We start from the raw sequence: 21,755 nt of genomic DNA, 5'->3' as shown, positions 1-21,755 counted from the left end.
TCTTTTCACATACACAGATTGAAGGTTATGTGTCAAACCTCTGTGTTCATGAGAGAACATACAAATAATACAAAGCTCTTTCTCATCCTAGGAACTCCTTTACTTCTGTTCTATTATATGCTTTCCATGGAATAAAATGGAAGAAAAATTGGGGAAACAGCATGGGTTTTTTTTTTCATACCCCTCTGCAAAGTACACCAAAAACCCATAGAATATCAACAAAGAGTTGGTTTTTGTCACTATGCCTTACTCACCAAAATCTCTGATACTCTTTTTAGCCTCAGATGACATTTCTACAGATCCAGACATGGAAAAAAAAAGGCAATCATAAAACAGGTTTCTGTAGTTCAGACAATCCTTCTGGATTTTGTGCACATGCACTAAATAATTTATCGAAGTACAGTGCTAAGCCAAGTTGTTGTATGGAGACAAGCTACCCAGTCTGGAACATCTTGTACCACAGTTTGTAATGCAGGAATATGAATAATACATGGAAAATACTCAAGTGAGGAGACAAAGCCAGAACTGCAGGCATCAATCAAATGCAGAAAGTGGGTACTAAGTATGTAAAAAGCTGTTTGCCAGCAGCAGATCCAGTAAACAACTTCAATTTCTCCTCTGCCACCTGTGGCACTCTCCTGACACTCTGCCTGCCCAGTTTGCAGAAGCTTTTTTTGAGAATCTGTCCATTTTCCAATTTGTGCTCCCCTTTCACAGAGTGTGGCAATCTCTTTCAGAAGAAAGTAGTTCTGTAACATTTTTGTTGTGGTAGGACAGCCTGATATGCGGCTTATTATCATTAAACATACTGTGGATTCACCAGCCAGCTGAAAGTAGGTGCGATATGACAAAACATTCATGAGAAAACTGCAGACAGAGCCAAAACATCTTCACCTCTTAAATTGTTAAATCACAGCAAAGGCTGCCCTTGATCTCTAGCCCAGTTCTGCTATACAGGAGGTCTCTCTTTTCACAGAGACCTTAAATAATATCCTGAAGCACAATCTGTAGTCCCCACTGGAAAGTTCTCATGCTGTCATGAGTCTCAGACTAATCCTCCTTTGAGAAAAGCCAGCACAAGGTCATGTGCATCAGTAACAGTCAGCTGAGCAGCTTGTCTTCTCCTCACCCCTCTGCTCTGTGACATCTGACACTTTTTTTAGCTCCACTTCTGCCAGCAGTTTTGAATTAACCTCAGCAGCACAGAGCAAAGCACTGTAATGGGTTAGAAAGTGCCCTGCTCTCACAAATGTTCTCTCATCAAACACACACCCCCCAGGCTCATGGAAGAACAAAACCCTCAGGGAATCCTCTCCCTGAAAGCCATTTGTCACTTGAAGATAAATAGGAGAAGATGAATCCAACGTGAGGTGCAGGTTGCAGTGCCCCACCCCATCTCCCCCATGGCTGCAGTGTCCATGACAGGGAAAGCAAACTGCTGCAAAGCCTAAACGAGCACTCACCCTCCTCCTCCTCAAACACATCAGGCTGCTCTTGTTCTCCAGCCTGCTACAGATTTTCTGTCTCTGAAAAATCTCTGGAGAAAATAAATTCTCCTTGCTGGAAAATCAAGAACATTTTGAGAAGAAAAGATCATAGACACACACACACACTTTGAACAGGGGATCCAGTTTGCTCAGAGGATGGTAAGAAATGGTGCATTTGAAATGTTCAGCCTCAAAAACAACTCCAATAAACAAGGACAAAATTGAATTAAGACCTTATGATTCATCACAAAAACAAGGAGAAAGGCTAGAAAAAGTCTAGGGGGTTCAGGAACCCCTATGCTAAATTTAGGGCTGACTTTGCTCTCTGGTGCTTCTATGCATGATCAAAGTAATAACCAAGTTTACTCACTCCAGCTGCCTTCAGGTGTAAGGGATAAATACAGGGGTGCTGCTGCTTTTGATGATTTTGTTTCAGGGATAGCAATGCTGACACCAAAGGCTTCATTGACACCTTTTAGATTGGAGGTCAGCTTTTAAGTGAAACTGTACTAACTTCACAAAATACAGCTGAAGGAAAACTCTCCTCCCTTAGTGCCCAAATGTAGCTGGGGCATTTTGAGGCTTCAAAGAACTGTTCCTGCTTTCCTTCTCAAAACCCTTGCAACAGTTTTGCTGTTCATCTACATTCATTCATCATCCAAGAATGATTCATGAGCTGCATTTAGGAGCCTCTAATGAAGGGAAAAGATCTATTACGTTTCCTGGGCTAGATGCTCACAGGCAATGGTTACTGCTAATTTGTCTGCTGCACTGACAATGTGTCATTCCTGCCTTTGAGAGCCTCTAACTAGAAGGATTACATAAGAAAATAAATAACAGTAATACCACCCTCTGATTTCAGCACTTATTCTCTGCTCCAGGCCTCCTGCAATGCTTATTGCCAAGCTTTGTCTACACTGGGTAAAGAAACAAGGAGAGGAGTAATTAAATGAATATGGCAATTAAATTGGTTTAATAGGCAGCTAGTTAGACAAGTATCTGTGGCAAATGGGGTACACAGGCACATATGGCAATTCTTAGCACTGCACTGCATATAAGGCAGAGGAGTATTATAAATGAGTTCACAGGGCTTTCAAATCTGCTCAGCTTGAACGGATCATTTTGCATTTTTTCTCAGCCAGATGCAAATGGACTGAATGTTCTGCAGCTGTCATCACCTCTCTGCACAGTTAAAGGCAGTTGCCCCTGACTCAGAGTGCAATTTGCTTTTCGTGATGTACCTCCAGTGCTCTGTGCTCATAAAGGAACTCATTTGGAGGGAGCTGGCTACTGATCCTCCCTGGATGAAAAAAATGTGCATTGCCATGATGTCTGATTTACCATTTGTGGCTGATCTGAAGGTTTGGGGCAGTAAAACTGGCCAGCCCAGAGTAATGGTCAATGGCACACAGCTGGAGGTACACAGCTGGCCTGTCTATAAAAGGTTATTAATGGGGGTTTTTTTAGCTTTTTTTAGATACAGCCAAAAACAGGGAAAAATTCAGTACTTGGGATGCACCATGAACGTGGCTCTATGCAAAGCACTTTGTATTATAAAGAATCAAACTTGTACTGGCTCCCCAGATTCTTGCTATTCATATTCTTCATTGGAATAAATTAGAAAGCCTGAATTAAAAATGCCTCTTCAGCATCATCTATCAAGAAACCATGAGAAGTGTCTCCTGCAGCAGTGCAAAATTCAGCCCAAAGATTTTTTTTTGCTCTTCTCTTTGCATTGTTATTAGTAAAGCTGCTTTATGCCCCCAAAGCCTCTCTCACAGCCAGGTGAGTATTGTGTTCATTTATCTCCCTGCCTTGGAAGGCTCAAAGAAATAAAAATTTGCAGTTCTTAACCACTCACAGAAATCAGAAATAAGGCCAAATTTGGTGTGCCCTGTGCCCCCAGGGCAAACCAGTGAAGTTAGTGGAAATAAAGGGTGATGCTAAAAAGCTGTTCTGGTGGATACAACAGGCTGGTTAACACCAGGAAGGGCAACTCCTACCCCAGGATACAAATCTAGATGAAGAGAAGCTTAGGGGAAGAACTGCCGGGAAGAATTCAACACTGGCAAGGCTGCTGTAGCCAAGTGAAGTGCCTTTCCCATAACTCTGGTGTGCACAGCACACTCTGAACACACGCTAAATGATCAGGAGAGAGGAAACCCATGAAGGGTCCGCCCTGTCAAAGTGTCTGTGACAAATGACCTAAATTCATCACCAGGAGCACCCACTCCAAGCAACTTCCTGTCTTTTATGATCTTAAAACACACATTTTCTCATCTCCCTTCCCTTGTCCAAACCTTAAATCTCCAGTTCATATGGGTATACACAACTCCATTAAATTTTCAAGGAACCTGAAGCACCAGCTCTAAGAGCTGCCCTCCCCAAGCATTCAGTGTGTTACAAACTGTCTCACTGTCCAGAAAACCAGGAAGAGTTTTATCACAAAGATCTCTCACACCTCATTTTGGGTCTCTGTGTAATTTGGATAGAGAGAAATAATCATTGCAATGGATATAGGCCATCACTCTAAGGAAAAGGGAATCAAATCTGAGGACTCTGGCTCATGCAGCTGCAGGAGCCAAGGAGAAACTGGTACGGAAAAGTTTCTTCCATGTTCCTAGGAAGGAACCAGGTGGATCTGAAAAGCATCATGATTCTGGCAAGATAATGCTTGTAACAGGCTAGTGACAATGGTTTGCAGCTTCAGTGCTTTTATCAGTGATTCCTCTAACAGCCAAAAAGGAGCAGTTAAGCAGGCCAGACTTCCCCTCCAATCTGCTCCCCTCACAGAAGTCCCTTCCCACCCAAGCCATGCACACAAGCAAATGTGATTATTGAGCATTCTCAGCTGCTCAGGAATAATACCATACCTCAGGCATTCAGCACAGTTCTCAGATCAAAGCACAGCGCCATGGAGCGCTTGTAGTGGGCCTTATAAAACAGGGCTGTCCCCTCCCCTCAGGGACAGCCTCCCAGCCACCTACACGGTGCTGCTCCTGACTGAACCTTACACTAGAAATAGAACAAGAGAAAGTTACTCCACCTGGCACTTGCCATGTACACAGAGGTCTGTCTCATAAGGCCCACAGGGGGTTCCATCCAGGACTCTGTCTGTCACCAGCACGGGAGAATCCTTGCCCAGTGGAGAGCAGAAGAGCTCACATGGCTTATCTGGAAAAAGAAATACGACAACTGCCCTTGGGAACAGCACAAACAAGTGTTTGAGGCAGTGGTGATGCATTCTATACATGAATGGATTTGGATATCTCATCTTTGAAGGAGCATGAGGCTTTCAGTTTAGGCCCGTCATTGTCCCGCTTTAAAATATCAATATTTAAAGGGTTATATTGATGAGATTGAGTTTTAACAGCACAGAAAACCAATCAGTCAATACATTTATGTGTATCTGTTTGTAAAGAGAAGATGTCTGTTACAGGGAACATCCATCAGTCTGGTAGGAATGATCAAGTCATTGTGTCTCACAAAATTCAGGCTACAGCCACTAATTTTAGAAGAACAAGTTCTCCAGACCATTTCATATCCCACCAATATCTGGTTGAATAGCAGATAAACAGCAAGATCCAGCAAAGGAGTATTAAAGGAATGTAGGTGAGATAGGCAATCATGCTGAGGTGCCCCAAAGTGACATAAATTAAAAAATGTCACAGGCAAGCCACCTTGTTTTTTCAGTTCCAAACTAACTGGAACTTTTTAATGTTTAAATTCCCAACTCTCTGATTCCCAGTCTGAAAATCCCAGTTTCAGACTGGGAATCAAGTTAAGGCACTTCTCTCCCAGTATTTCAAAAAGATGAGTAAAGCACTGACAGCTCTGTATGTTCTATTAAGAAGGCTAAAGGAACAGCAGGGCAGCACCAAGAACAATTAACTGCAATTAGTCTTTCACCTGTAGCTAAGGGGACCTATTGCAGCCTTCTCACCAACAATGGGAACCCTGCAGATAAGAAACTGCAGTGAAAGAACAGCAAGGAATTACAGATCGAGATGAAAAAAACTCACCATCCATGATGACAGCTGTCAGGAGGCTTTTCTTCTTGTTGGTGTACCTGTCGTGGGCCTGGCACTGCTGGTCCCTGAAGCTGGGCACCCCTTTGGGGCAGGGCAGGTTCTCACACACCGTGTGCTCCACGCTGGCCCCCCGGCAATTCTTCCCACCCGGCCCCGGGCTGAAGTGGGAAACAAAACCAGGGTCAGCACCGAACACCCGGAATGTTCCACCTTCCCCTCCCACACTTGCTTTGCCCCCTGCCTCAAGCGCTCCTGAGGATGGAGACACAGCAAACATCTCTTCAGCACATGTCCTCCTTGCAATTAAAATACCATAGAAGCAGCTATAACCTGCACTATGGGCAGGGTATCCAGAAACAAACCTCTACTGCAGATAACCTCCATCCATGAAATCCATGCCATTTCACATACTTGTTTTTTAAACATGCAGGAAAGGCTGCTAATGCAACATCAGGATTAAGCACCTGCAAACCCTATCTGTTTTTATTGATGAATCCCCAGAGAAGAAGGAAAACACAAATTCTCAGCAACAGCCTATATTTTCTTTGCAAAATGAAACAAAATACAAACAAAAAACCACAAGTAAGCTGGAATCTGGAATCCCAGGTCTCAAGCCTTGTACACTATGAGCTCAAGCACTGCCTGGGATTTCCAATAAACAGTACAATCCAAGCCCACCCTGGCCCATGCCTGAAACAGCGACTGCATGAGATCTCCCAGTAGGCAACTCCACAGCCCCCCTTCACTGTATTTATGCCAAGAGAATCCACCCAATAACGGAACTGAGGAAATCAAAGCCCATTTATGCTGCTGTGACCCTTTTACATGACAAGAAGGGACTGGAGAAGGGATGCTCTGTTTAAGCCAGTGGTTTTCTCCTCCGTTCAACTGTACAACAACAGCCCAAAGCCTAAGCAAGAACACAAGGCAGTACAACTCAGAAGTCTGCACGTGCAAACTGGCTCAGGACACACTCCTTACAACCATGTGGAGGCAATGCATGTAAATGCTCAAAGAAATTACAGAGAGGAAAAACCAAATCAAACAGTGAAGCAACTGATTTAAAAATACTGATAGTCCCACAGGCTCAGAAGTCAGTTGGCAGGAGCAGAGGTTCCTGTAAAAAAAAAATCCCAAGACCAAATATATATAAAATAAAAGATAAATCCCTTAGCCAATATTTTTGGACAGTGAATAAACCAGCTGCAGAAGTGGGCTGAGGCCAAGAATTTGAAGCAAAAGAAGATCACGTGTGTATCCCCAGCCAAGAATGTATATGAGCAAGAGAATTTTAAAATCAGTGTGCAGTGTTGGAAGGAGCATTTCCTGTAATTTAAGGAACGATGATGAATGGATTTAGGTTTGGTCAGCACTGGAGCTGACAGTAAAGAAACCAGCTCAGTCCCCCTTTCAGGAAAATGAGCTGGATATTATAGACATGTAACTGCAGCTCAGATAAGGAGAGAAATGAACAAAAATATCCTTTTCACATGATTACAGGTCAGCAGCAGCAATTGTGAGCCTATCCATCATCTAGGCATGTCTTCAAAGTGACTGTGTTGTTATCCAGAATTTCAACCCCAATTTAAAAAGGAAAGTTTTGGGTACTTTGTGTGTAGAAGAAAACATAAAATCTGAATAAAGTCAGAGATACCCCACTTGGAGGGCTGCTCCCAGGGCTGTGAAGTTATAAAAAACACAGTTGGGATGGTCAGTTAAATGGCACCATTGTAACCTGTTCAGGACTCCAAGACAATGAAGAGACTTCTAGATGGGCCTAAACTGACCTGAGAGATGAAGGACAACACGTACATTTCATCCAGAATCAGAAAAACATCCAAGCCCAAGCAGAGAACATTGGCTTGTTTGTAGTCACTGTGCAGGAGCTAAACAGCACCCAGGGCTCTCTGTGTGTATGAAAACTTTCCTGTTCTTAGGCAGCACATCCTGACTGACAGAACATCTCAAGGGGCTTTGCCAACACAGCTCTGGGGCACTCTGACCAATGTCAGCCACTGCACTGCTCCCCAAGCCCAAAGCCAGCACTCCCTGCAAACTGATCTCTAAGGCACATTGGCTCAATCTGGTCTGTAGATCCAGATCAGCCCCTCCTCATTCACTGCAGTGCTGGAGGAGAAACACAGCATCAGCTTTTCTGCCATACTACATGTTTCTAATTCAACTATATCTACCTTAGAATCACTGCAATGGGAAACTTCCAAAGGTAACTCTTCAAGACACCTCCACAGAACCTATTCAAGTCACTCCAGGATTCTGACCTGGTCATCACTGCTTGTGAATGAGAAATTCCTCAGGGCTTCTGCACAGCTCTGCTGCCCATTTCTCCCCTGTACTCTTACAGCAAGGGTTGCCCAAGTGAGAAAAGGCTGCCTGTGTGGGAAAAGGAGGTGTGAGGACTTACGGCGGGTTGTCACATTTCCGCTGCCTGAAGCGCACCCCGGTGCCGCAGGTCCGGCTGCACATGCTCCACTGGCTCCACGTGCTCCAGTCCCCATCCACGTGCTCAGGGATGGGGGTTTTACTGACACACTCCCCAGCTCGACACCACTGCAAGGCAACCAGGTTAGCACAGCCTGGGAAGAAGCCCTGACCTTGCACAGGTGGAATTTAAAGGATGTCTGAGGGATTGCAGCAAGTCCTCTTTTAAGTTTCTAGGGATTTGAGGTTTTGGTGAGATGGAGGTGGGAGGAGGAAGGGAGGAGGTGAAACAAACTAAATGCTCTGCACACTTTCTACTTCAAATACAACCCAGAACATGACGAGCTATTGGTTTATGCTAAATACTGAACATCTTGGAAACATTATTCCCAATGCTGGTAAACAAAAAGTGATGCTGCTGAGCATTCTGATTACCTTGTCTGCGCCACATTCGGTGCCATCCAGAGGGGGGTCCAACTTTGTTTTACAGGATGTGTCTCCTTCCACCAAGCACCAGAGCCCAGCACACATCAAATGCTGTAATCACAAAGCAAGGAGATGCAGTTACTACTTTTGGAGATGCCAGCCATCATTACAGGATACACTTCAAAGCTCAGGCAGTCTTTCTCAAGCGAATCCAGAGGCATCCAGTTGGTTTGGGAGCAATTATTTTTTAAGGGTTGATTGGCATTAAGTGGTGAGGCTGGAAACATGAAAGAGATTGATGGATGCCACTGACAGGAACAAAACCTACCCCAAACAAAAAGTGTGCTATTCAAACAGATTTTTTTTCACAAGAATAAATCTGGTCCATTAAAAAGGAATCCTATATGGGAGGCCATGTCGGGTGCTTTGGAACCACGCCACATGCTTAGATGTCCAAGATGCTTAATTACTCCTATTTTTAAAAAAAGATACGTAACTGCAGCTGGTAGTAGCAATAACCAGCCAGAAATGCCCCTGGGGAGAAGGTTGAATGAGAAAGAGGAAAGGATGTCACGGTGTGCTGTGCAGCAAAGGAGGAGCTTGGTGGCAGGCAGGGTCCCCAGTGCTGTTGCTCTGCTCAGCCAGTGTGTGCTGCAGGGATCTCAGTGCTGACCACAACTGTGTGATCTGCCAGATCAATACGTTTTCAGAATTTAAGAAAAAGCACCAGGGAAAGGGGCCTTTGCATTGGTAACATTTTCCACAGCGCCCACCATGCTTCGCATTCCATGGAAGTAGATGATTTCAATACAGTGCTACACAGCTGAGTACCAAAAGAAAGAAAAAGAAGAGTTACATTTCTTTCCACTATTGTTCACAGTTCAATGTAATGGTAAAAAGATGAGAAACCTGACTCCAGTGCCAGCTGGTCTTGTCAAGATTTATTGCACCTCATTAAATAGTTGAGTCAACACGCTTCAGCCTCATGGTTCTTTCCCAATGTAATGTAAGAGACTGGGTGCATGTGTGTTTTGTGTACAGGCATGTTGGTATGTCTCTATAAAATAGATCATATCTCTATAAAAAAGATCTGTACAAGAGAGGGTGCAGATGAGATTGATCCCAGTCTCAGAGATGATGTAGAACATACCGAAACAAAATAGTTATCACAGCAGTATCTGCATCCTGCTCCATTTCCACATTTCTTTCTGGAAAGAGGATTTTGCACTATTTAAACCCAAAGAATATTCACAAAAACTGGAAGCAGACAGCACAATTTAACATCTGTATTAACCACAATGCAGAAAGTCATTGTCAAACAAACAAACAACAGCAAATACTCTGGGGAAACCTAAATCAATGAATTTTCAAGACATTTTCTCTGAACAAATAGAGCATATGGGAAAATATCAGTCTTTAGTAATTTTGACTAAATGACTGACTAATTAGTGGTTTACCCACAGCTCTGAAAGCACTTAAGCACCAATTAGCCATAAGGGCATCACACACTGTTTTATTGATAGGTATAGTGAGGCAGAAGCATTGACAAGACAGAGATTTCAGAGCTTACTGAGAAATTCATTGTTCCACCCCATAACTCCCAGATTCTCAACCCCCTGCCTTCTGGAGAGGACTAAAATCAAAAGGTACATTTATTAACCATCCAAAAGTGTTACAGGAAGAACACAAATCTAGGCAATAAACCACAGTGTGAAAGCACTACCAGCAAAATCTCCTTCCAAACTGTGACTGGGGACAATATTGATACGTAAAATGAAGGGAAGCTTTGGAAATTAAAGATGTAGACAGCAAGTATTTCCACTTTTCCAGTCTTCAGCCCCACTCTCGTAACCACAAAGCTTCAGAGCAGAATGTGAGGAGAAACACTCCAGCCAGATCTCTTGAACGACCCAGACAGAAATTTTGCCCCAGAAGGAAACCCTCTGCTTCTGCTTTCTGTCAGGAAGACATCCTGGCTGAAGATGCAATGGAAGTAACTACATCCCTAAAAGAGTTGTTCTAGACACATATGAGCACCATTGCTAAATATCTGTGCATTATGCAAGGCCTGTATTTGTTCAGCTTCAGTTTCAGGTCCCTGGATCATAAACTGCACCTAAATTAGGGTTAATTTCTGCTCTTTGATGTAAAACTGGGAGGACAGAGGGGGTGGTGGTAGAAACAAAGTCATAAAAATGCAACAGCTTTTCGTACAATTTTGGCTGGCAACCAGAATCCTTCCATAGCCCACAAGAACGTGGAAGGTGATAAAGCCAGGTCACATGCCCAGGTATGAGCCATGGCATGGGGAAGAAATGGGCAGAGATCACCTGAAGTATGTGTGTTTGCACCTGCAAAACTGGGCCCAGCCTAGGGATACAGAGGGTGCAAATACTCACATACATGTGGGTGTGGTGTGTATATATATGTGTGCATTTATGCCTATATATACATATATACATACACACACATAATTTTAGGGAGATAAATAAAGGAAATATGTCTCTCAGCAACACCAACCCTTCTGAAATCTCCCATCTTCGAGGTATGGAAAACATTGGATTTTTATAGCATCCCTGTGTTTGATTCAGAATCCTAAATGCAAAGCATATTTCAGGAAACAGTTACAGAAAAATCTGGTAACGGCGCTGAGCTCTGTGTTCTGGTGCCACACCACTACAAAGCCCAGGCCCTCGTTAGCCCAGTCCCCTGCATTTAATAGTGTTCAGATACCCCAGCAAAGATGAAACCATCAGCTTTGGGATTGTATGTTCCCAAGATGTTTTATCATGTTAATAGCTCTTTTCAAAAGAGATCATGTATCCTCCTCAGCTACAATAGGAGCCCAAACAAAACTTCCCATTAAACAGTCGAAGTGACTGACTTTTTAATGGTTAAACAGCCAGCTTTGTGGTGAAATATCCAAGCAAGAAATGGCAGGACTTGAAAGGAAGTTGTTGTGAGTGGCAGCTCAGAGCTTATACTGATACAGAAGAAGCCATCAAAAGAACTGTATTAGTGTTAATTCTGCATTCAGCAACCAGCTTTCAGAAGGCAGGTCCCTGCCTGCAAAGCATTCCCTACAGCGTTCAGGAAGTGCCAGTGAGGATTTTCCAATGATAGATATTTCGCACTGGAAAAATATTGATTTGTTGAAACTGTCTGTGGGGAAAGGTCATCTTTGGATCAGCTCCCAGTTTGAAATACTTCCAAGAGCAAAATAAAATTTTAAAAAGGGATATGGCTGTTGAAAAGTAGCGTTTCAATAAAAATTTAAAATTACTTGTTTAAAAAAAAAAAAAAAAGCTTTTTCTGAAACTGAACCCTTAAGGAGTTTATACAGAAAGAAAATAAAATTTAAAAACTGAAATAAAATGAAATTTTTATAAAGGTGCAAATTTTAGACTCTCAAAAACTCCTAGGAGATAGGAAAGCTTGTGTGCACAGCTGTTAGGAACCAGTCCTGGGAGAGGTCACAATGTGGAAACTCCCAAGCTGGGAGAGATGTGCTCGGCAGGTGAACGGCGCTTCCGATTACAGGGATTATAATGGTATCTATTTGACAAAGGGGCCTCACTGTGCCAGGTGTTTTCTCTCCCTCAGAGATCTCACCATCTAAACAGACTTCTGGGAGCTTGGGGATAAAAGAAGTTTTATCACTCCGTTTTAGGTGGAAAGATGAGGAACAGAAAGGGATTAAATGTCTTGCTGAAAGTCTGCTGGGAGACAAGCTGAACCAGAGCTGCTCGAAGCTCTCTGCTCAGTGTCACTGCCACAGGCTCCTGTGTCACTGCCTGCTCCAGCTAAAGCCAGGGTCTGGCTCTGGGCCCTCCCATCTTTCCCAGCTTTTCACACTTTTCCAGGACAGTGTTTCCCTTCCCTGGAACTCCATCCCTGCATGCCCACATGGACTCGCAGCGTGCGGAGCTCACGCACAGCTCAGCAAAGGGATCTATTTTAGGTTCCTTAGCTCAGTGCTGCAGCTGGAAATGAGGAGAAGCCAGAGTTAATCCAGCCAGCTCCTTGCCCACAGGCAGTAAGTCCGGAGCCTGCTCTTTCTGGGGTAGCTACTGCATCACCACTGCTGCTAAAATCTGCGTGACCCTACCCCATGACGTCACATGGGCTCACAAGAAAGGGCTCACAATACTTTCTCCACCTCAAATCCTCAGATTGTTACCTACAAGGGGAGCTTCCAAATCTCCAAAGCATAAAGAGAATCGAATAAAGATGTCCTTCCCACCAGGGAATAACTCTACAGAAGCTTGTTAATTCCTTACACATTCACTCCCTCACCTTGGCTGCACTTCTCCTGAGGATGAATTTGTTTCTGCTGCCTACTGGAAAGTGGAACCTCTTCTTTCTAGCAGCAGAATTGAACCACCATGAAACCAATTTTTCTGTCAAAATGAGGGGACTATGAAAAAGAACTTAGGAAGAATAAATATCCTTAAGGAACAGGAGCGAGAGACCTCATAACACATAGGCTTCCTTATAAACCGGTTGACTTTCAATGAAGTATCAGAACTCTTTTATTTTGCCAAGGTTTTGGCTCAGCATATTGCTAACCAGGATCCTAATTAACACCTATTAGGTACAATAAACACACAATTTACTCTCGCTTTCCTGTTCAAAGCCCAATGCAAATGTTCTCAAAGCCTCACAGGATGCTTCTGAGCAGCAATTCTTTACACAACAAGGTGATAAAAACAATGCTCCCAATTTCTATACCATCGCTGTCTTTAATTATGGGTGCATAAATGACCCACAGCAATCACAAGGGAGGTGAGCAGCATTGTTTAATGGAGCTTCTTGCTGTTGAAAATGAGATGAGAATTGTTTCAAACTCGAATCCTGTAAAACTGGAAGGCACTTTAGGAAAGGAGCCACATGTCCCAGACAAGGTAACTGTGAAACTCGGATCCATGTCTCAGTGGCCAAGCTGCTGACATGTGTCTAGAGCTGATATTCCAAGGTAGTGCCAGACAAACAGTGGAAGATTCTCAGACTGCAGGGAAGGCACAAAGGAATAGAAATACTTTCTGTTTTTTTTAAACTGTACATTGGGAAGCAAACAATCAAACAGGAAAACACTGTTTCTAGTTTCAGCAATATCTGGTGCTCTCAAGGAAAACTAAAAACCTTCAATGTCTGACATACTTCTTTGCAAAGCACCAGATTTATTTAATTTTTTCATATACCTGGAATTAAATTAATGGTCAAAAGAAAGAGATTGGAAAGACAGCAGTCATAAGACCACAGACTAATTTTATGGCAAAACATTATGCTGAATACAAATCTTTCCAGTGCCTCTAGGGCACTCATGTCACCAGCTCCAGGGATCCACAGACATGGAAAAATCCAAGGAGAAGAAGACAAGTTTTATGCACTTTCCTACCAAAGCACAGCTTTCACTGTGTGAACTCTTGAGCTTTGCTGAGCCCAGATTTCAGCATCTTAAACGAGACAACTCAACATGTACATCAGCTGAAAAAATCATGGAAGTGTCTTTATATGGCCGGACCCGGAAGTAGAGATACATGGAACAAGGCACTAGAACAGTCTTTGAACTAAATTATCGGCATTTTGTACTGTGACTTATAACCAATGTTTAAAAGAGCTGTTCTTAAGAGTAATGTTCATTCAACAGCTCCCACAAAGCTCCCCAGGCTTAACACCTGATTATAGAATATGAAAAATATTGATTTTTTTTGAACAAGAGGCAGAGTTGTCTATTAAAAAAAAAAAAAAAGGAAAATTAAAAGAATGAAATCATGGATTGTGTTTCTTGGCCATGGAAAAAGAGAAGCAAGGGACAGCAAAATAAATATAGATATGTACACACACTGTTCAGATGTGGTTGTGAAAATTATGGGGTTATCTTGAAGTGTTTTGCAGATGGGAAGTTCCCAGGCGGCCAGTGGAGAAGTCTGAATGCCCTTCAAGCTTGTTATACACTATTTTCAGGCTGATACGCAATCGTATTCTGGCTAATTTTGTAAAGTTCAAACTTTAGCTGTAGATGCCACATCACAAGGCTACACTAATTCTTTCTCCCTCCCCTTGTCTTAATAAGAAATGTAGGATTGCCAAGCTCAAGTGCTTAATTTTTAATAGGCTCTCTCTACTATTGTTAAGAGTTTATTATGTTTATATTCCTAAATTTCCACGTTGTATTTTTATAATTTTATTTTGGTTCCCCTCTTTTTATTTTTCTTTAAACCACTGCACCAGAATGTGTTTTGACCATCTTCCAAACTGAAACACGTACAAAAATTTCTGAAGCATTCCAATAATTGTAAACTGGGCTGTGCTGCCCAGGCAGGAACTCTGCTTCTCTCTCGTTCTTCCTCTCTCTTAAACAAAAAGTATTTCCACTGAAAATAAAGAGAAAAAGGTATTTTTGCAACATACAGAAGCAGTGAAATAGGACACTTTGGCTTCATAGAAACAGGCAACGTGAAAATAGTCTGAATTCTAACAACCTACATGAGGAAAACTATAAAATACAGAATGGCAATTAGGCTAATTGTTACCTTTACTTCTCAAAATAAAAAAAATCTGCTCATTTTATTTTAGAATTGCCAGGCTTCTATCCTGCGAGCCTCAAGAAAAACCCAACCCATCCTCTTCCAGATTTATTAGTATTATTATGTAGACAAAGTCCCTGGTTGTACAGAAAGTGACAATGCAACCTATTATTTTCAGGATAAACCAGTTTTCAATCTAATTACCACGTTCTTGTAAATATTCTATACGTTACTAAATAATAGGGCTCACTATCATGGTCTGCATCTCACAAATGGCCCTGTAGAGAAAAGGCAAACAGAGGCCCATTGATTCCCATGCACAGAGCCCAAGAGGCCACTCCAGCAGTTTCTTTGCAAGATCAAGACCACAGACAGACCCACAATTGCTGAATTATACTCACCACCACATCATCAAATATGCAAACTGAAGGGATTCATAAAATCCACTTGATCACTGAAATTGCTGCTCTTTCTTTACTTTGTTTTTTGGTTCCTCTCCTTTTCCATATCAGCCAAGAAATCTACTTTTTCTCCTTTGGCTTGCAATCAACTTTGCCCTCTTGTTCTGTAACTGTAGATATTGGAAAATACCTACATTTGTTAAAAAACAACCTGAACCTAAGAAAAACAGTGGAGCCAATTCTAGCTGGTTTAATATTTCTATAAACAGTGCTATGTCAAAATTCACATTCCCAGCTACATCTGAGCTGACAGTGTCCCTGTCAGAAAAAAATCTCTTTGTAGCAATGCTAATCTCATTCCAAGTGCCAGTCCAGCCTCAGCTCAGTTTTGACTCAAAACAATGCTGGACAACGACGGTTGCGTAAAAACCCGCAAAAATGTGTTGATAATAAATAAGCCAAAAGGCTTATAAAATAAAAAGCCAAATGGATACATGAGATAGAAATCACATTTTTCCCCCATAAATATGATTTCAGTGCAAAAGCCTCTGTTGGTAGGCGTGCCAGTCTGAAAAATAAAGATTAAACATGCAGAATGTTTCCATGTGAGGTTTTGAATGTGTTTTGATGCATTTTTGGGGGAGAAACACCATCTCTGCTCCATGGGAGATTCAACAGAAACCATCCGTTCTATTCCTCTTGGAATAAACACAGGGAGAGCAAAGGGTTAACCCCTGCTCTCGAGGCATCATTGCCTGGCTGGGGTTGAAGTTTTCTGCTTTCTCTCTCAGAAGGGTCAAATGAATTCACAATAGTTGATTCACAGCCCAGTGTGGAGCTGAAGGACAGAGGTCAGACAGGTTGAATTGCCTGTAATTTGCACAACTGCTCCCATGTTAGCCCTGGACTCACGTCAGCACTCAGCAGCTAGAGGCCCCCAGGACCTCTGTGTTTGGGGTGCACTGATAATGCCCTGTGCAGCATCAGAGGTGCACTTCTGTTCAGCTTTTCCTGCAATTATCATGATGCTGCTCAGAGCTTGAGAATGACACAGCCATCTATTTAATTTCTGCTAAAAGCAACTTGTCTGCCTCAAAATAAAGGCCACTGTGTAAGCTCTTAGGTGGGCCAAAGCTCTGCTAACACTGTACAGCTTCCCAGCTGGAGACAGGCAGCATGCCTGGCATGGCTGAGCACACTTGTACATCCTGCTAGATAAACACTCGCAGGGATCAGACAATGCCTGACATTTGCAATGGGAAAGATGAACAGAAAGCACCATGGGAAAGCACTCTGATGCCTTTGCATATTCCAGGAGAAAATTGTGTAACTTGGATATGAAGGGGGAGCTACTGAAGGGTCTTGAGAGATTCATTAACATACTTGAAATCATAGAACCATAGAGTGGGGTTTGGGTTGGAAGGGGCCTTAAAGATTATCCAGTTCCAACCCCCTGCCGTGGGCAGGGACACCTTCCACTGTCCCAGGTTGCTCCAAGCCCCATCCCTGGACACTTGTTCTTTGCCCTAACAAGAACCCAGGCTAAAAGCCTGATTCACAGCTCCTTAAAGAGGTGACATGCACTAGAAAATCTCACCCAACATCTTGGAGGTCATAGATCACAACAGACTATGGATCATCTATCATAAACTCATTTTTAAGTATATCACAACGTAGAAGTAAAGAAAAAAGGAATGTCAAGAGGTTTAGGATATGTAAAGCTGAGCCTTCCTCATGTTTTAATTTCTGTTCTGTAAATTTGGAGCAGAATAGCTGCAGGATAGCTGGTTTGGGAAACTTATAAACCTGAGAGCTACCATTTTGTTCTAAGGCATCTAAGTTATCATTAAAAACAAAATAGAAGAAGAATTTTGGGGATGCAATCTCAAATATTCAGATAAGGGTGAATATTCATGGATTAACTATCTTGTTGGGCTGGTGTCGGAGGCCCAGCCACTGCCAAGCATTGAGGGACCTGACTCTCTATGAAGGCAAAGATTACATTCCTTTAAAAAATTGGGTTTTAGTGCTGTTAAAGGAGAGAGCTTACTGCACAGAAATTTTCTGCAGTTTCTCAAAAATGTTGAAATTTTGGAATCATCTAACTTCTAAAACTTGCTCTAAACCAAATTGCATGGCATTTTTGAATGTAGGGCCTCTAGTTTGCCTGACATAATTATGTAGCTCAACTATGTCCAAAGAAATATTGTAATATAACTTTTCCTTTTCGTAACAAATATTTACTGTCAAATGTTTATTGCTTTTACATTTGGATTTTTTTAATACTTTATTGAATTAAAAATACCACATTACCATTGGCTAAAAGAGGAGACAGCTGTATTTGCCAATAATTTCTACAGCTAATGCCAGTGACCAGTGCCAATTTTTTTTTTGGTTCATATTTTTGTAGACAGCTTTGAGACTTATGATACAAGTATTCTGCAGAGGAGGCCTGAGAAACACAAAGGTGAAAAGAACACAAACTTCAGAGGTTTAAAAATCAAAAGTGATCATTTCCTCTAAAGAATTTCCTTTCCTTGCCATCAAACACCAATTCAGAGTAGCATAACAGGATGCAAATATTTGCTTAAATTAATGGCATGTGACATAACTGATCCAGAGCTTCACAGGGTGAATGCTAATTCTTAATGCACATCTGCAACAGAAATAATTTTAAATAAGGGACTGCAAATTGGTTTTAATCTGCTGAAGTTCTACCAGGCTTTTCATTAGAAAGCACTAATGTCTTCATAAAATATGCTTTTCTTTGGGAGAAAGGAGAGATGGAGAAAAAGAGCATGGTTTTCATTGTGTTCTAAAGGTGTCAGATAATTAGACTGGTGAAAATATCTTGGGAGACACAAGCACCTGCTGTCTGCATCTCGCAGAGAATGGTGCCTCTTGGCACATTATTCTGGCAAACATGTCCCTGAAGCAATTCCAGACTGGACATGCAGCTTCTGTGTGAGAAATGCTGACCACCTACCAGCAGGCTGACATTCTCATTAGGCGCTGGAATATCCAGAAACAAAATGGGTTTTTATCACAACAAGGGAAATAGAAAAAATCTATTCCAAGAGGAGCCCAGCTGGGTGACACCCACACAAGTGGAAGAACTTGAGTCATGCTGGGTAGATCTGAGGTTTTCTTTACAGACCTATATTCAAATACTTTGCTTCCAGTACAGTAGTCCTGGTGGTCTGCATTTTCTTGATGGAGCTGGAAAATACAACCTATCCAGATTCTTTTCCTATTGTTTTATATTAGCTAGTTTCCAAGTCCAAAATAAATAAAACAGCTAACGTGAAACTAAGAGCATTTTCCCAGGACTTGCATGTGTTCCACAGTTTTAGTAATTTGGCACTTAGAAACCTCAGTTATCTCTGATTATTATTTTCTTTCTTAACACTGATTTAAGACCCCAAGCTTGTTCAGAATGGGAATGAAGGACAACTAAAAAATACAAATGGCCAGTTATTAAAAGCAAGAAACCTATCTGTACAGGAGGGGATGCTGCCAGCTGGGGCTGGTGACCCAACACAGCTTCATCACTTTCTTCTGGATGTCTCCAAGGCCACAGTGGAAGCAGGGACTACCCCTCTCCCTGTCTAAAGCAGGGTGCAGACAAGATCTGCTCAAAATTAAAAGATCTGATTATGAGTAAGACCTTATGAAAAGTTTAGCTGTCTAAATTCCAGAGGATGAGTCTGACAGCCTCATCTCAAATACAACCTTCTTCTAGAGACAACAACAATCAGTGTTTCCATTTTGCCAACCAACCACGTGATACAAACCACACTACACCCAAATCCTGATTAAACATGATGTTGCTTAGAAAACTCACAAGATTCTGCACAGAATTCTGTAGGGAAGGCCTCACGAAACAAGCAGACCTCAATATTTCCTCAGCACAGAGTTAAGAGTCAGCTCCTAAGAACACTGCAGTGGTCTGAAGGTGAAGGCCGTGAAACACCCAGCCAGCCATCTAAGCTGACTCTGTGAAAGTAGCCAAACACTCTTGTGAGGAGAGACTTTCACCTCAGCTGAACTTCCAAGAAAACAATCTCTACAGAGCATTTCAGCAAAACAATGTCAAAAAGGAACAAAGTGCAAACACCAGTTTTTCTGAGTCTGCTCTGGGAGATTACCAAGGGCAGTGTGGGGAAAGAAAGATGAGGCCTAAGCAGGAGCTGCTGACACGGAGCTCAAGGCCGTTTGATTTTCCACCAGCAGTGCTGAAACTGAGGAAAGTACAGACTCCTTTTCTCTTCCCAAGGGCTTGGCAGCCTTTTTTCCACTTCCCACCTTGTTTCCAACTACAACCCATGAGCTCTTACCTCCATATTCTTACAGAACGTGGCATTGGTCCCAAAAAGGATCTGGCACTGCTCGTCGGCGCTGTAGTGCATCCCCGGCAGCTTGTGAGGGAGCCGAACAGAATACTGGCTCCGGGGGTCTGTCACCAGCAGACAGGTGCTCACCTTGGACCTGGGGAGGGCAGGAAGGAAAGATGCCCTTAAGGGAAAGCACCTCTGAACTGCAGTGTTAGATCACTACTACAGAGGAGCTGCTGTTGTCTCTTCAAAAGGAAATCTCATGTGAAACAGTGGGTTTTCCCTGGAAGCCTTCTAAATCATTGAGAACTCCAGATAGAAAGGTCCTTAGGAACTCATGCATGGCCCCAGGCCTCAAGGCAGGACAGACTACATTCACAACATTCTGGGTTCAACATTTGTCTAAACTGTTCCTAGAAATCTGACGGAGACTCAATTCTGCCCTCGGGCAATTCAGCCCAAAGCTTCACCAGCCTCGAAATGACAGCTAGAAAGTCTTCCATCATGTCTCACCTCAATCCCTCCAGCTGAATTCTGAGCCCTTGACTTTTTGTCTTATCCATCACAGGCATAAAGGGAAGATTTTTCTCCTTGCCTTCACAACAATCTTTTACAAATTGGAATATCACTGTCACATCTGGGGCCAGATGCAACCAGATGAGTTCAGATGCAACTTCTTTTTCAAATTCGTGCCTTTAATATGGCAGTAAATATCCCATTTTCTTTCATTGTTTTCCTTTCTTTCTCACCTCTAACCCCCAGAGTGGGAAATTTTCCATGCTGAACTCCCTCCTAGCACGAAGTACTGTGCCAGGCACTGTTTGTCAGAGCTGCACTGAAGAGTTAAGACCAGAACTGCAGAGTTCAGACAATTCCAGTGCTTACTGTAGTACATAAGACTTAACAAGCAGCAGGACAGAAATACTTCCTGAACAATTGAATATGATGAGCTGAAACATGGATGCAGTAGGAAAGAAGTTTACAGTGAACTGTTTTAGACCAACACTCACTGAGGAGTGAGAAAACACATCAGAATTACCTCCAGGCAAAGTCAAGTTTCAATAAAATAAAAGCTATTTAATAATAAGACAGTAAAAGCCACAGCACAAAGGTGCAGCATCCTTCAGCAGAGATTTCTGCAGGCCACCTACACACAGATTTCTGCCATTGAAAAACTGAAGGGCATTTTCTGTAAAAAGAAAGTGATATGGAATTTTTTTAAAGATGTTATCAGCACATTGACAACTGCACATAATTATTCTGTCTCTCTTCAATCCTCAGTTTCAAGGGGCTATTGCAATGGAGACAGATTCAAACTTGCACGCCCTGATGACACATGTACACTTTTTTAAAAGGAAAATTCTTAATACTTTCACCTTAAAGCAACAGAGTGGATTCTTGCCTGATAGAATATTTGACACTCAGCACAATCCTTACTTTAGGAAGTTTTCAAGGTCATCTCGGCTGCATGAAGACCAGGAAAGGTCACTTGGGTTCCTGCCCTTCACCCATTCTCCAGACATAATGTGAGACCTCCCAGCACAGGGCTGATGATCATCATCGTGGCTCATTCCCATGCTGTTGGATTGGAACAAAACAAGACAAAAATCTATCAAGTTATGGTGTGGGTTTCTCATTTCCCACTGCCTTTAGCAATGATGCTATTAGCAATTAACAACTCAATAACAGGCTGCACATACAACACATAATCAGTCACGTACTGCCCTGGGCACTTGTTAAATAAAGAACTATAGGTTCCTTTAATTTATCCATTGCCTTAATATCAGAGTGTTTGGTGTTTGTGTGTTTGAAACTTTTAAAAATGCTTCTTATGGACTTTCCTCCTAGGAAATGTGACTATTTGAGGGATTATGGGAAGTGAACCTGGAGAAGTGATGTAGATCAGAGAAGGGTATCTGCTGGAATATTTATTGAAAATTCTGGCTTGCTTTCCAAAATCTAGTGGATATGATCCCTACAAACACACAGACAGAATGATCTAGAGATGGGCCTCTGTTGTTGTTGCATCACTGGGTCTCCAGCTGGCTGTCTGGAGCAAGCCAGGAGCAGTCCCTTTAAATATGGTGTTGCACTGTTTAATCCATGC

At 42.4% G+C, this 21,755-nt stretch overlaps 1 protein-coding gene across 1 annotated transcript in view; it reads right to left on the bottom strand.

Annotated features, from left to right (window-relative positions):
• ADAMTS17 (ADAM metallopeptidase with thrombospondin type 1 motif 17) overlaps positions 1-21,755 on the bottom strand; it is a 149,185-nt gene that overhangs the window by 58,365 nt on the left and 69,065 nt on the right. Inside the window, exons 8-13 of the mRNA XM_008638660.2 lie at positions 21,086-21,226; positions 19,652-19,802; positions 8,393-8,494; positions 7,941-8,086; positions 5,510-5,676; positions 4,534-4,661 (exon numbers count right to left, since the gene is read on the bottom strand). Of these exons, the coding sequence (XP_008636882.1) occupies positions 4,534-4,661; positions 5,510-5,676; positions 7,941-8,086; positions 8,393-8,494; positions 19,652-19,802; positions 21,086-21,226 (835 nt within the window). The remainder of the gene's footprint in view (positions 1-4,533; positions 4,662-5,509; positions 5,677-7,940; positions 8,087-8,392; positions 8,495-19,651; positions 19,803-21,085; positions 21,227-21,755) is intronic.

This window comes from Corvus brachyrhynchos, unplaced genomic scaffold (assembly GCF_000691975.1).
Source record: "Corvus brachyrhynchos isolate BGI_N302 unplaced genomic scaffold, ASM69197v1 scaffold200, whole genome shotgun sequence".
Taxonomy (NCBI): domain Eukaryota; kingdom Metazoa; phylum Chordata; class Aves; order Passeriformes; family Corvidae; genus Corvus; species Corvus brachyrhynchos.
Note: the sequence above shows the minus strand (reverse complement) of the source record. Positions and strands in the feature narration are given on the sequence as shown.